This window comes from Diadema antillarum, unplaced genomic scaffold (assembly GCF_040938485.1).
Source record: "Diadema antillarum isolate AM-2024a unplaced genomic scaffold, OU_Dant_1.0 seq00000979_RagTag, whole genome shotgun sequence".
NCBI lineage: Eukaryota > Metazoa > Echinodermata > Echinoidea > Diadematoida > Diadematidae > Diadema > Diadema antillarum.
This window is the reverse complement of record NW_027271819.1, coordinates 230,679-245,522: the sequence shown is the minus strand read 5'-3', so window position 1 is coordinate 245,522 and position 14,844 is coordinate 230,679. Positions and strand designations below refer to the sequence as shown.

The following is a 14,844-nucleotide window of genomic DNA, read 5'->3' as shown; positions in this document are numbered from 1 at the left end:
GCGAAGAGAAATGGGGAGATTATTCAATGTGAGTCAGCGCGGAGAATGTGCGCTGTTATCACATGATGCGTTGATTCATTGCGGTGATGCGTCTCGCCAATACGGGGGTGCGCGGGGGGTCTCGTCATGAGACGAGAACTGAGAGAGACTCTCAAGAGAGTTTTGGTTTCAAAAACACGGCCTGGATTGACGCGTGCAATGTGCACATTTATGGCACGAATGCATCAAAGGTCTTTTTTACACATTGGCCAGTCTCTCAGAGGAAAAGTCTGGGAATGGATCTTTTTCTGTTATTCAGAAAATGATCAGTGAATGTTGATAGGCTCCCTTTCTTCAAAATCAAAGCTTGCAAGCCAGTGAACAAGATTTGAAATAAGCACACATGCTGGGCAGAAGTATGTTATGTTTTATTCCTTTCATATTTTTTTTTTCTTTTACCAATAGATTTATCCCTCTCACTCCTTTTTATGGACACAATAGTACACTGTACATGCCTTCTCTGTTGGCATTGCTATTTTCAATCTCTGTGTTTTTGTTTTCTTTCTGTGTGTGCTTGTTTGAAACTAGTTCTTCAGATAACAAGCTGATATTCCTGTTTTTCAGATGAAAGTACAGCGAACTTGTGATGAGGCATGCGTTTAGTTAAAGGTTTTCATGACTTTGAATAGTGTAATGTTCAACAGAAATGTATAAAGTTCAATCCTTTTTTCTTTTCTTTTTTTGAGCTCCTTTACTGTTTTATGCACTCTTATTTATGTCATAACTGGACATAAGAGAAAATGACTCATTTCTGAAGTAGGAAATTAAAAATGAGTGCTTTAATATCAAGCAAAAGGACCTGTTTTGCTTTAACATGCATTTGCTATAGACACATGCCCAAGTACATGTATGCTCAGGACTAGTCTTCAATGAGTTTAAAAGTACCATTTTCACTCTAATGTTTATTTGGCTGTTTGCAATTTTTCCCATGTTCTGAAGAGGCAGTCTGTCTGTCTATCTACAGTAAAAGTGTATATTTTCTTGTGACTAATTTTTCGCGCTCGGTGGGGTAAGAAGAGTTTCGCATGTTTTTAATTCCACGGAATCAAGAGATCGACTACTGGAACATATGGTAAACAAAAATATTTGCATGCTTTTATTTTCGTGCTAGTTTCAGGTTGCGCGATATGCGTGAAAATTTCAACACCGCAAAAATTTCCACTTTTACAGTATATCTATATCCATCTATATCTATCTGTCTAGCTATCATTCTGCCTATCTATCCATCTATGTATCTGTCCATCTATCTATCTGCCTATCTATATCTGTCTATATCCATGCATCTTTGTCTATCTTTTCTATCTATCTATCTTTATATCTTTATATCTATCTATCTATCTATCTATCTTTCTTTCTATCTATCTATCTATATTATCTATATTCATCTCTCTATCTATCTACAGTTTCTATCTGTCTATATACTTACCTACCTATTTTATACCTATCTATCTAATCTTTCTATCTACCTATCAATCTATCTACCTATCTATCTCCCTATCTGTCTATCTATCTATCTATCTACCTATCTGTCTATCTATCTATCTATCTATCTGTCTATCTATCTATCTCCCTATCTGTCTATCTATCTATCTCTCTTTCTATCTATCTATCTATCTATCTATCTACAGTTGTATCTATCTCCCTTTCTATCTATCTATATAATAATTTTCCTATCTGTCTATCAGGCTATCTATCTATCTGTCTTTCTATCCATCTATCTATCTATCAATCTATCTATCTATCAATCTATCTCCCTATCTGTCTATCTATTTGTCTTTCTATCTGTCTATCTTCTATCTATCTATCTGTCTATCTTCTATCTATCTATCTGTCTATCAATCTATCTCCCTATCTGTCTATCTATCTTTCTATCCATCTATCAATCTATCAATCTATCTATCTGTCTATCAATCTATCTATCTATCTGTCTGTCTTTCTATCCATCTATCTATCTATCAATCTATGTCTATCAATCTATCTCCCTATCTGTCTGTCTATCTATCTATCTATCTATCTATCTATTCATTCATCTATCTATCTATCTATCTGTCTTTCTATCCATCTATCTATCTATTCATTCATCTATCTATGTTGCTACCTAGAGATCTATGTATCTGTTTATATCTTTTAGTATCATCTTATATAAGATCTGCTCCCTTTTCCCAATGATATGTGCTCTGAGTTTGATTTCCCTTCCCACCCATCATTCTATATCTTCAACTTGAGATACTCATGGACACAAATATATTTTAAGCCTACAATGTGCTCTGCCCTGACATCTGGAATAGGCTTTTTAGAGTACAGGATATTGTGGCTGGTTGCAGTGTAAGACTAAATTGGCTCAGAGATAGAGAGAATGAGGTAATTGCTGCTCTGTAGTCATAGAGAAACATATATATGGCACTATTGCATTTTTACTTCAGCAGTAATTTTGTGTACATTGTACAGCTTCCTTTTTACCCTTTTCACCTTCTAGTATGCATTGAACGCTATCTCGGCTCCCCACGTGGGGTTGAGTGGGAAGTAGGTAGGTGCATTTTCCTATTGAGCAGGATATGGGGCAAACCATGATATTTCTCGTCCAGGATAGGACGGTGATTAGTAACGTTAGACGGACTGACGTGTTGTCGTTATGTGTACATGTACGTATATTGGTACCAGCTACAATAAGTGTACCTTTGGTACCTGTATATGAGAGATTTATGTAGTGCACATGTATGATTGCTTGATATTAGGACAGTAATGTGATTCAAAACAAAACCCATGCAGGGCTAGAGATTGCAACATGTCATACATTAAGCTTTATGTTCATATTAAAGCAAAAACAGACTATGACCATTTAAAGTAACATCCTTTCCAGCAAAGGAGAAAAGAAAAATCCCACTAGAGAAGACGTACACCATAACCACACTTCGGGAGAAATTTGATTTCTTTTCATCATTTTTTGAATTAGAAATAGAGCTACAAGACATACTTCATGATACTTATATGTATGTATCCAGCTTTATGGAGACATATATGCTCATCATTTATTAAGGAGATATGCGGCCTTTGGGGGCAATTGTGGCTTCTTAACGTATCAACTACATCTAAAAATCCTATTCAATCTCATGCTTTACTGCTGATATTGCCTATCTACCAATGTCTCCCTGAAGCTGGATCCAGAGTTCTATATTTCAGTCTCAGTTTAGTATCAGTTTAGTTTATTTCCACAAGTTCAGTTAAAAAACATATAAATATACAATCAATCAAATGAAACATATACATATACAAAGCAAACATTATTTTGGGTAAGTACATAATCACAGTTAAAAGTTAAAAAGTGTGTGTTCAAGATTGACATAACAATTGAAATAAATGGTGCAGGAAATCAGCAGTAGGCCATTGGCCTTTCGAGGCTGATCCCATGAGCAAATATAAAAATTAAAACTGACCCTGTATGTCGTTATACACTGTTTTATAAATCACAAATCACATAAAAAAGAACCGGATTTGCAATAAATAGGGACAAGAAAAGAATATCCAAAAGGAAGGAACCAAGACATATCAAGAACAACCATAAAAGGGTGGGACAAAAGGATGGGCAAGAATTATGATTAAATGCTATTAAAAAGACCACACAATTTGTGCCTACAATATTCTATAAAAATCTGCATTAAGGGCAAACAAACACATAACAACAAAATCACTAAGTATGAAATGTGCTTCAAACTTAATTATTTGTATCAGAGCTCTTTATCAGCTGGATACCTAAAGTGACAGAGAAAATATTGACCACTCTCTTTTGAGCAAACTTTTAGGGTTAATAAGTCACTTGGATTTGTTTAAGTGAGACAACCTCATTAACTATGCAATTAGGCTGATTTCAGAGTGTTTTTTTTTTCTTCTTTTTTTTTTCATGCAAAGTCCATTGGACTGATCATTCTAAGAAATCAAGGGAGAGATCCTTATTAAAGCGAAAAAATAATCCCCCCCAAACAAAAACAACAAAAAAAATGAATGTAGATCTTTTCCCTGCCAACATTCTTTACAGGTGAAGTGAATACACATGTTTCATTGGACAAATGTTAAATAGAGGGTTGCAGTTCAATGTGAAGTTTTGGGAGTTCAATAAACCTTAGTGTGCTTTGATTTCTGATTGGCACAGAACGCTCCATAACATTGTATACACTGTCAAAGGTGTCCTGGCACAGAAGGACTTAACAGCCTTCTGTCTGCCACCAGCACAAATTTTATCGTGAATTCAGGCGACAATCTTTTGAATAGCACCGGGGATTCCCAGAGCTCAGCAACATTGACATGACTTGGGGGGGGGGGGGATGTTTGGTGCTTGTATGAAATATGTACCCTACGTTGTATGTTTTCATTCATAGCAGTTTGATAGTGACAAGTAGAGTTAAAGGGGAAGTCCAGGCAGTTTTCATAATTTCACATCATATCATACATAAATTGACAGCTCCATGTTTAAATTTATGGAATTGATTGTAGTAGTCCTTGAGCAGCGAAACCAATACTCTGAAAACCCAAACAAATTATGCTGAACAAGGCAGCAGCCTCACCATGAGAATGCATGAGTGGGGGCTCATCATAAGAATGCATTATATGGGTAGGAGGCTCACATCAGAAATGTTATAATTATTTTCCTTTTATCAATTGCACGTAACACAAACTTATAATCTATGTTATATTTGTATTATCTACTTTTAATTTTCTTTAAGAATATACATAGATAATATTTTGTATGAGACAAAGTGACTGCTTTAAAGCACATCTAGACCTATTTGCTATTGCATGGGTAGTGCTGCTTTTTTTTTTCTCTCTCTCTTTTTCCCGATGATTGTTCTAATTCACACGTTCATGTATGTATTGATTTGCTTTTGATTCCAATAAAACACATTTTAAAAAAATGTAGCAATGCAACACCATTATAATACCTGTGTAGCTATATGGAAGTTTGTTTGTCCACATGAATAGAAGAATACGGTCATGTGACCAAGAATGATATGATAAAAAAATAAAAAAACACCACAAAGGATGTACAGCCATTTTGTTTCTTCAGGTGATACCACATTCTGTATGTGTGTGGGTGTGTATGGGTTTTATCTTCAGTGTATTTGTTCTTAACGCGTGTCTGGATCATGGGGAATACCCTACTTCATGTATACTAATGGATCAACTTGCAGTTTACCTGCACAAACATAGGGCCTACAATACCCCATCCACACCCTGCATTTAGTCGAGCTGAGTTCCTGTAGCTATTGACCTGTGAGTGATAGTGTATGATAATAGGTAGGCATATATTTTTAGATTTCGTAAAACTGTCTCTGAGGTGTTTGTGGTTTTTGTTTTTCATTGTATAACCAGGATCCAGCATTACCTTTTATAGAAAGAACGGATTGAGGAAAGCTGGAGGAAAAACGAAAGCAGGAAGTTTAAATAAAAAAATGCCAGAAAAAGCATTCCCAACCTTCCCTTTCCACCCTCATGTACAAGGTGTGCAAGTAAAGGACTTTGGACTGGATTCATTCATTTAAAGTGTACTGATACCTGAGTATTATATTGGCTACATTTGTACTTCATATATTTCACACATATGCCCTAGAGCTGCAAAATATTAGAATTTTTTGTCACTCCGATTTTTATTTATTCTTATTTCTTTTCTTTTTCCCTATCTTTGTCAAAGTGCCGATTGGGCCCTTTTCCCGTTAGCAACATTGTGATTTCGCGAATCGCTGTTGGACCGCGAATTTAACAACACGGGAAAACGTCACCAGTCATTGAGTAGTAGTGCACTTCCGATAGCATTGGTGTCAGTTCGCAAAAACAGCATCTCATGAAAAATGTCCATGATCTCCTCATTAGCGAAAATATCTGTATGCGAAAATAACAGCTTTATACAGAAGTCATACTGCATCTGATCCACAGTTTGTCATCATATGATGTCAATGTAGGAAAATTTGTCAGTCAGTTTAAAATACAGTAGTAAAAACAACTTACACAAGAATTTCATTAATTTGCATAATATTCATATTTACTATTTGTGTGTGTGTGTGTGTGTGTGTGTGTGTGTGTGTGTGTGTGTAGGTGTTTTTCTCAATCTTTCTTTATTTTCTCTCTTGAGAATCCATAGTTTTCTTCCCTACTCTATCCCCCCCCCCCCTTTACCCTAGAACTCTCTCCCCACAGCTTCTACATTGTAGTTCTTTTTTCCCCGCTTTCATTCATCAGTGATGTGTGCATACCCAGTCATAATGACTGTACATGGCTGCTGATTAGTCTGGGCCATGATCACGCAGGCAGCGAGAAACGGAGGAGGAGGAAGGGGGGGGGGGGGGTTAGGGGGAGAATAGTAAGCAGTATAGGAAGAGGAGGAAGCTTTGATGGGTCAATTCAGACACACACTGGTGTCTGCCCGCCAGGCTTCAGAGCAAGATATACCTCAGTATGCATTTGTGTTGTACGCTGCCCTCGTGTGGGCAATATTGTGTCTGTCTTCCCATTCTCTAAACACCAGCTAGAGATGCCTAGCCAAGGCAGTGTGTGGCAGTGGTTTTCTACAGTGCATCATTAAAGTGTTCTCCCTCGGCGTTTGCTGCAGAGATTTTCACGCACCATGCATGCACTCGATATCATTTCTGGCGCGACGAAATGTTATCATATTTGATCACTTCCGGCCCAAAAGTGTGTGTGTGTCATGTCTGTGTGTGTACATGTAATTCCCAAAGATTATGACTCATTGTGTTATTTTTGATCAGTATGTTACATCACTGAGCATCACATATTCTACAGGATTCGCTTTGGAATGATTATTTTTCCTGTTTTTCCCTCCTTCGTTGACAATAAGCATGGATTCTGGATCACCCAGACAGCGGTGCTTGCCTCACGTTTGAATGACAAATCTGACGAGTGCATGCTTGCAGTGTGTAAATTTGTTTCAAATGGACCGCCAGTGGATAGTACATGCTTGTCTGCTATAACTCTATTGTAGGACCTACAGCTGTACACTTTCCTATGGAAAGTACTCTCATAACAGTAACACTTCATTATGCCGGTTTACATTTCATCTCGTCCAGTGTCGAATACCTGTTACCTAATGGCCTCCTAAGCCTGTGGAAAAGCAAGCAAGAGAACGCACAATTTGCTCCTTTTACTGTTCTATTAAATGCAATATTGCACTGAATGATGTGATATTGAATATGGATACTCTCACTGTACATGTATATGGACAGTGAGGTATACTGCAAGCCAGGAATTACACGCACTGTCCTTATATGGAAGTTAAACCAGGAAGTGAAGCATTTGAAAGTACTTTGTTGATGTAGGAAGCAGGCTTTGTGTACCCTAGAACGCATTGACCGGCCATCACCGCAAAACAAAACAAACTCGTCTTCAGAGCAGGATTCGAGCCAGTCAGGGCAGTGCTTGACGCCTTGCGACATTTGAAGTGGAAAGGAATGAACGTCTAATTATATCTGTACAACTGTATGTGCTAGATAGAGTTTTTTCAGTGTAACTCCGTAGCGCCGGCAGTTGCCAAAACGGTTCTCACTGCGTTCCAAAGTCTAGGTGCATGTGTGTGTGTGAATGACCTTTGACCTTGCTGTCCATCATGTATCACCACCATCATCATCATCACCATCATGGTAAGTGAATAATGGAAGGCCTTAGAAGGGTGTGAACTTCTGACATCGCTATGGTGATCACGCTGAATAGTGTGGTGTGCCATCGTATCGCTTGCGACCTCGAGTCTCTTACGTCGCAACAAGTCACACTTCGCTAAAGATGTGTGGGGAAAGTTATTGCTGGTGTGTAGCTTATGCATCATGTGTGTATGTCTGTGTGTAAGTCTGTTTATGTGTGTGTGTGTGTGTACAGTTTGTTAAATAAATGCATTAAAGTGACATTATGACAATACCTTGAATCGATACTCCATTGATTCCATTGAAGGAATGCCTCTCACAAGTGAGTTGGCACATTCAAAGAGAAGCCCATCTATACTGTACAACACAAACAACACTGGAACAACAGATGAGAAACATATATAGACAAAGCAAAAGAAACAAATGACATTGTTCAACAATCCAAAATACCTCAACCAATGTAATGAAAATTTCTTTGCATTTTCGATCCTTCCTATTCTTGTCACAGGTCCACCGAAGATGAGCTCTTGGTCCGACTCCCAGAGTAACACAGAAAGTCCCCCCGCACCACCAGTACGATTTTCCAGCAGCAAAGACCGTGAGAACCGCTACGATAGTATGAACCCCGGCTCGAAACCCCTCCCGAACACGCCCCCAGAGGAGCAGAAGAAGGGAACGAAGTGGATGAAGAACATCCTCACGGGCAAGAAGAATGATGAGAAAGGTACATCCATCTGCGAAATGTTCCCTGCTTGAAAATAAAAGGCAGCTTTAGATTCGTGATGCTACACTGTAATAACATCGGTGTTAGATTTAACACCATGGGTGTTAAATCTGACACTGATCAAGTGTACATGTAAATAGAGGACCACACCCACAGGTGTAGAAAGTATGTTGTGATGGTGTTCAAAAGTGTTCACCTGGCACTTCATGGTGTTAATTTGACACTGCAGCTGGTAATATTTTTGACACTGTGCTGGTGTTTATGTAAATTCAACAATGACACCACAAGGTGTTGATTTGATATTGCTGGTGTTAGTGTCAATGGTATAACACCCGTGCAGCTTCTAATAGTAGACCACACCAACTGATGTTACTGTGGTGTAAATGTGTTCACACCTTCTTTACAAAAATCAAATACTTTATCAGAAAATTCTTGATGGACTTGTTGAAGTTCAAAATTAACATGAAGAACAGTAACTAAGAAACTATTCAACAAACAGTTTTATATTTTGAAGTGACACCCGGAGGTGTTATTCTAACACCACAAATGAGCACCAGAAATTTAACACCAGCTCGGTGTTTCATATTTAACACTGGACTTTTTGCAGTGTAGTGGGATGATGTAGCACCTCCTCCCAGGCGGCGTTCTTGTCTGTTCTCCTCTCTCCCCGTATCGCATTGCAAAGTAGCTTTAGATTTCGCAGAGATGCAGCCTATGCAAGAATAGAGTAACATGTGAAATAGTTTCGATTGTGACGTCACATTTTGGCAAGTCAGGCTATTGCGTCATGCGTCATACAAAAGCAGATGGTAAATGAAACGTCAGAACAGAATATGCAGTCTACATGTACGTGACCAAAGCCACATTGGTGACAAATCTTTGAATGCCCTAAAATGGCGACATGAAAAAAAAAAAAACTTTTTAATAGCTGACATGCAGATTGATTAGAAACAGCTGTTTCATGTATACGTAGAACAACATGTTTTGCCTGAAAGGTGTGTCGTAGGACTTTAATAGCATCATAAGATTTATAGCATCGCAGATTTGAAGCTGCCTAGTATTCGTCATTTCGGTTGTATATGATGCAAATTCATCATGGGAATCTCCTGTTTTATTTTGGTTTGATTTCAGCACTGATTTTGTGTAACGAGTGATGTAAAAAACATTTTGTGGGTTGGATCACTATGAAAACATGCTTGTGTACTACAGATAATTTTGTGCATTGGCACACAGGTAAATTGCAAATGGGAGCAACAGTTAGTTGTGATATGGAACAAAGAGTGTAGGGCTTCTATGAATGCTTTGGGTGAAATTGGTAATTCTGTGCTGTCACATGTTTTTTTTAATGGGGTTTTCGTGCTATTAAAGGTATTTTGTGTGTGTGATTGTGTGTGGGTATTATGATGAGTCACAAACTAAACTTGGCTGAGCAAGTAGGATTATTGTGTGCTTGGTAGACATTGTGTGTGTGGCAGATCTATCCAATATCGTGAGTTTCATGTAGAATTTGCCATTGTGGCATACATCCACTTTTTTCATTCTTCGTGTTCTTCAATTTTTTCTGAAGACAGAATACTGCAGAAAAAAAAAAACATTAACTGTGAACATCATAATTTTTATGATGATAGTTTCCTGAGTGTAGCTATGTATCTCACATTGAAGTATATATTATTATAAATACATATTTATGTATTTACTTTGTACATCATTTGTATTTCTTGCTTCACCACCCCTCCCCATTTTCCCCACAATAGGACAGAGGACGCGACCAGAGATTTCCCTTCCCACCAAGTTTGAGCACACGGTCCACGTCGGTTTCGACAATGTCACGGGAGAATTCACGGTAAGAGGAAATTCGCAGTGCAGCATTGTAAATATCAATCATGAGTTAATGTTTGCCAATCTGTTGAACTGTTTATGGCACTTCCAACAATCAATATGACCCTTGCAGGGTGCTATAAACCCACTAGCCCACTTCAATATCTAGGGAAAGGTAAAGTTACCTTGGGGCAAGAAGGAGCAGTATTTTTGCAATGCTGTGAATGAGGATAATGATAGGTACTACGAAAAGGAACTACTGCTGGTGATGCTGCAACTTCTACTACAGCTAATCATAATAATAAAGATAATTATAATGATGATAATTAATGATCGTGATGATGATGTTAGAAGTAATGTTGATAATAATGAAAATGAGAATGATAACAGTAATGACAATAATAATGATAATGATAATCATGATGGTAATTGATAATTACGGAACAACCACTCTTCTATAGAGGCGTCATACATGTACATTTAGCAAGGTCTCTGTCAAAGTGCTTAAAGGGATCGTATAGTTTTGGTTGAGACCTAGCTTCAGGTTTCTAACATTTTTGGTGAGATAATGAGAAACAAATGCAGTTTGAAAGAGCATCTAATTTTAAAGGGGAAGGCTAGTAACTGATCAGTGGGAATCAGTGGAAATGCTGGGAGATGATTGTTCCAATCCTTATGGGATTCATTCAAGAGTTCATTGTATATCTATTGTTGTGTGAAAATGATTTGCTTCAGAATGGTCTCATATTCAAGTAATGTGCAGTTTAATGCTTCCAGGTTAGCGTCCCTGGTCAGTGACGGAGCATTAATCTGCACATTACTTGAATATGAGACCGTTCTGAAGCAAATCATTTTCACACAACAATAGATATACAATGAACTCTTGAATGAATCCCAGAAGGATTGGAACAATCATCTCCAGCACTTCCACTGATTCCCACTGATCAGTTACTAACCTTCCCCTTTAAGAGGAATTCCGCATATATTTGATTAAAATTGGTTTTGTAATGGCTGAGATATCCAAAACAGAGTGATCCTAATAAAAGGTGGGACCCACCTTTTATTACGATCACTTTGTTTACTCTGTTTTTGGACGTCTCAGCCATTCCAAAACCAATTTTCATCAAATTAACTTTGATTTCATCTTGGTTATGGTATGCGCTTTATTAGTTCATAAGTGGATTCTTGGTATCTTGCACAAAGTAAACAGCCTAATCCTCTATCCACCAATACTGTACTGTCCCTTTAAAAAAAGAGAAAATGGCAATGGTGCATATTACTGGGGTTAGAGTTTCATTGCCTTTCAGATCCAGACCTGTGTTCCTTTGAGGTATATTTTCATGCTAGGAGAATGGAGAGGAGATACAAAGTAGACGAAGAAAGGAGGCAAAGTACATTTCAGTAGAACAAGAATGAAAGAAAAGAATGCCGTAAAAGTGGTTTCTTTGGCGGTGGTTTCATTTTCACGCTTTGAGGTTGAACCGCGAATTTAACATCACGCGAAAATGTTTTGAAAAGTCGCGCGAAATTAACCACGCAAGGAAATGTTTTGAACTCGCCGCTTGTTACAACGCTATTGCGCTCATGCACACACGAAGATTCCACGCATTGAGTGTATTGATGGTCAACACACAGCGATACCGCGCAATGTAGGTCAACTCCTGTACGCGTGCCCCACACGTGCGGTCTGTACATATGTTATAAAGTACTCGAGAGACGGGATTTCAGGTAAGCCTGCATTTGATTTTAATTTCCATTTAATAAATAAAAGAATAATTGGATTATAGTTTGGGTTTTCATGTGCAAAATAAAACAGTTTTTGCCAACTGAGAATTCACAGATTTTGCCGACCGCGAATTTAAACACACATGAAAAAGTCAGCACCGATGGAAACCACGAAAGTATCTGTACGCGAAAGAAACCACTTTTACAGTATGCTTTGATGTATTTCTCCATAGATGGTGCAAATCAGAAATGTATTTATGTGCAAATATACATTAGAAATATCACCTTCACGGGTGTGGTTCAAGCTAGAAAGTATGACCTCTTTATCTTTCTGAAAACTGTAGTATGAGAATATGAGGGGGAAAAGAACTTTCTGACCCTTGCAGATAAGTCTAGAAATGAGTGCTTTAGCAATAAAAGTGAATGCTTGAAAAGGAAATCTCAATAATTTTGTTCCTCCCTGGCTGCCAACTAACTTGCCCGGCGATAACGCTATGCCTAGGTGATCATTGATGCGTTCCCAATCATGATGAGGGTGATTTACTGGTTGCCATGGTGACTGTGAGGTGATTAGAGTCTCTCCCCCGCAACGTACGTGCAGTGACGTCTCTGGGAAGGGAAGCTAACGTGGGAGTGCGGCCTAAATTTAGAAGATTGATGAAGACTTGCGGTTAAAATGTTGTGCTGGGACTTGGCAACAATTAGCAACACTGAGATTAACTTAAAAATTCATGCCCACCTAAGTGTACCTACTTTTGCTGTGCTTTGGCGTGAATTTAGGTGATGATTAAAAAACAGACCTACCCCACATTTTTCTGTTTAGTTTATTATTTCATAACGTACAAGGGCTTTTGTCATTGGAAAGTGTGAAGTCTGATCAATCATCTTTCTCAGTTATGATGAAATTTCTGCAATATATTGTAAGTGCCATGTTCTTTATTTGAAAAAAAAATAAGATCAAAGTTTAATATGTCCTTCAAAACAAAGCAACATGTTTCAACTGATTGACAAATTGCCCTACATCGACGTACGTGTAAATAAGCACTAAATTGATCAGTGTTTTAGTAGTAGCCATGGTAAAAAAATCATGGGCGTACGTACTCAAGCAGGATTCGAACCTACGAACCTACGATCTCCACTAGACCACCGAGCTTCCGCCCGACAGCAAGTGTTGTTTCTAATCCTTACAGCATGCAGCGGGTACTGTGTAATTATTCAAATAATTATTTACATCGATGTAGGGAAATTTGCCAATTAGTTGCAATAAAAACACCTCGATGGAAGAATTTCATGAATTTGAATAAAGCAACATGTTAGCTGGCTTTACTTTTTTACATGCTGTACGGAAGATTCCAGATCACAGTTGAGCAGTTGAAATACAAAGAAGTAGATGCTCCTGAAATGTAGTTTCATAAAAAAAAACTTTACCATGTCAAGGACAGATATGTACACTACATTGTAATAAGAAATAGAATGTAATCAGTCATTTCACCACACCAAAAAGACAGGAGAATGCAAAGATGTGCATGTACATGTGACATCTTGCCTCTATTTCTGTCTTTCTACACACGAAAGTGGCATAAAGTTGAAATCAAACAGTAGGTGTTTGAAAACATTTGCAACTTACACTACACAAGTTAGATGATGCAAAACAATAACGAAAAAAAAAGCTACCAATGCCATGTACACTTTAGTATGCGCAATGAATACCAATGTGTTTTCTACTGTATGGTATGTGAAGGCAATTAGTTGAGATTATATTTCTTAGAGCAGGAGGAATTCAGAAGCTGGAGGTGGTAGTGTCACAGTCCAAGCCAAACCTAGTGTAGCACCCTCTCAGTGAACTGGGATTCCTTGTGGTACACATGTACATGTCATTCTTGCATTGGACTTCAAGCTTGTGAAACCAAAACTCCTCGTGAACTGGCCGAACCCTGCCCGCTTTTGCTTTTACGTAGCAGTTTTATGAATGGCAGCCCCCTCTCGTTATGAGTGTACGTTTGTCATCGACCATATTTGTCGGTAAAACCACCAGGCTGAGGCGGAAGTAGAGCCACTTAAAATGAGAGAGGTTGCCTTATAAGGAACTTGATATGCCTATATGGTCTTTTTTTTTCCCACTTTGCTCTTGTTTCAGTCAAATAGCCTGGGGTCAAGGCAGAAGAAATTGACCGTTGTTTTATTTAGGATGTTAAACTGTCCCAGCTTAAAGCCCAATTACCCACCATGTTAAAATTTACTGTATCTTAAAAAAGTAAAATTAAACAGAGGTAATAAAAAACATTAAAAACTAGGAGAAAAATGTGGAATTCTCTCTATCATATGTAGATGTAAAAATTTTAGTCTCTAGCTGTTAAGTCTGGACGCTTTGTACAAATAAATGAGTTGATCTTTATGATACCCACCCATACGCAACATGTGGAGGTCAAGTGGGGACACACTCCATTTCAGTGTTTTATTTGTGCACTACTGGTAATGCAGAGTTACTGTGCTGAATGCACTCTCAGAGTGTACTAAAATGCATAAATCACAGCTAATGTTTCTCCTTTTATCATGACTAAAACTTTGTTTCCTCATAATACTAGACATATATACTTTTGGAGCTAAAGCATTCCTTTTCCCGACATGTAACAGCTGGTGAAGAAATCTTCAAAACTATGATGGTAGTTTGGAAATAGAGAAAGTGTTTGAAGCTTTTCATGTACAACCAAATAGAGCTGGCACTCTGCACCAGCACAGTGCTGTCAACACATTATAGAATTAAATAGCGCCACCACAGTTTGAGTTTTTACATTTTCATGCGATAGGGAGAATTCTAAATTCCACGTTTTAGCAATATTATAGTAATATTTAAAAGACCTCATATGCAGATTACAGTGTATCATTACCCCGCAAGGC

At 38.0% G+C, this 14,844-nt stretch overlaps 1 protein-coding gene across 4 annotated transcripts in view; it reads left to right on the top strand.

Annotated features, from left to right (window-relative positions):
* Positions 1–14,844, top strand: part of LOC139742078 (serine/threonine-protein kinase PAK 1-like) — an 80,691-nt gene that overhangs the window by 40,655 nt on the left and 25,192 nt on the right. For 3 of the 4 annotated variants that reach the window (XM_071652641.1, XM_071652642.1, XM_071652639.1), the window contains exons 2-3: positions 8,188–8,403; positions 10,158–10,246. In XM_071652641.1, coding sequence (XP_071508742.1) covers positions 8,199–8,403; positions 10,158–10,246 — 294 coding nt within the window. In that variant the 5' untranslated portion in view covers positions 8,188–8,198. Of the gene's footprint in view, positions 1–7,286; positions 7,683–8,187; positions 8,404–10,157; positions 10,247–14,844 lie in introns of those variants that run through there. The other variant, XM_071652640.1, reaches the window with a different exon arrangement.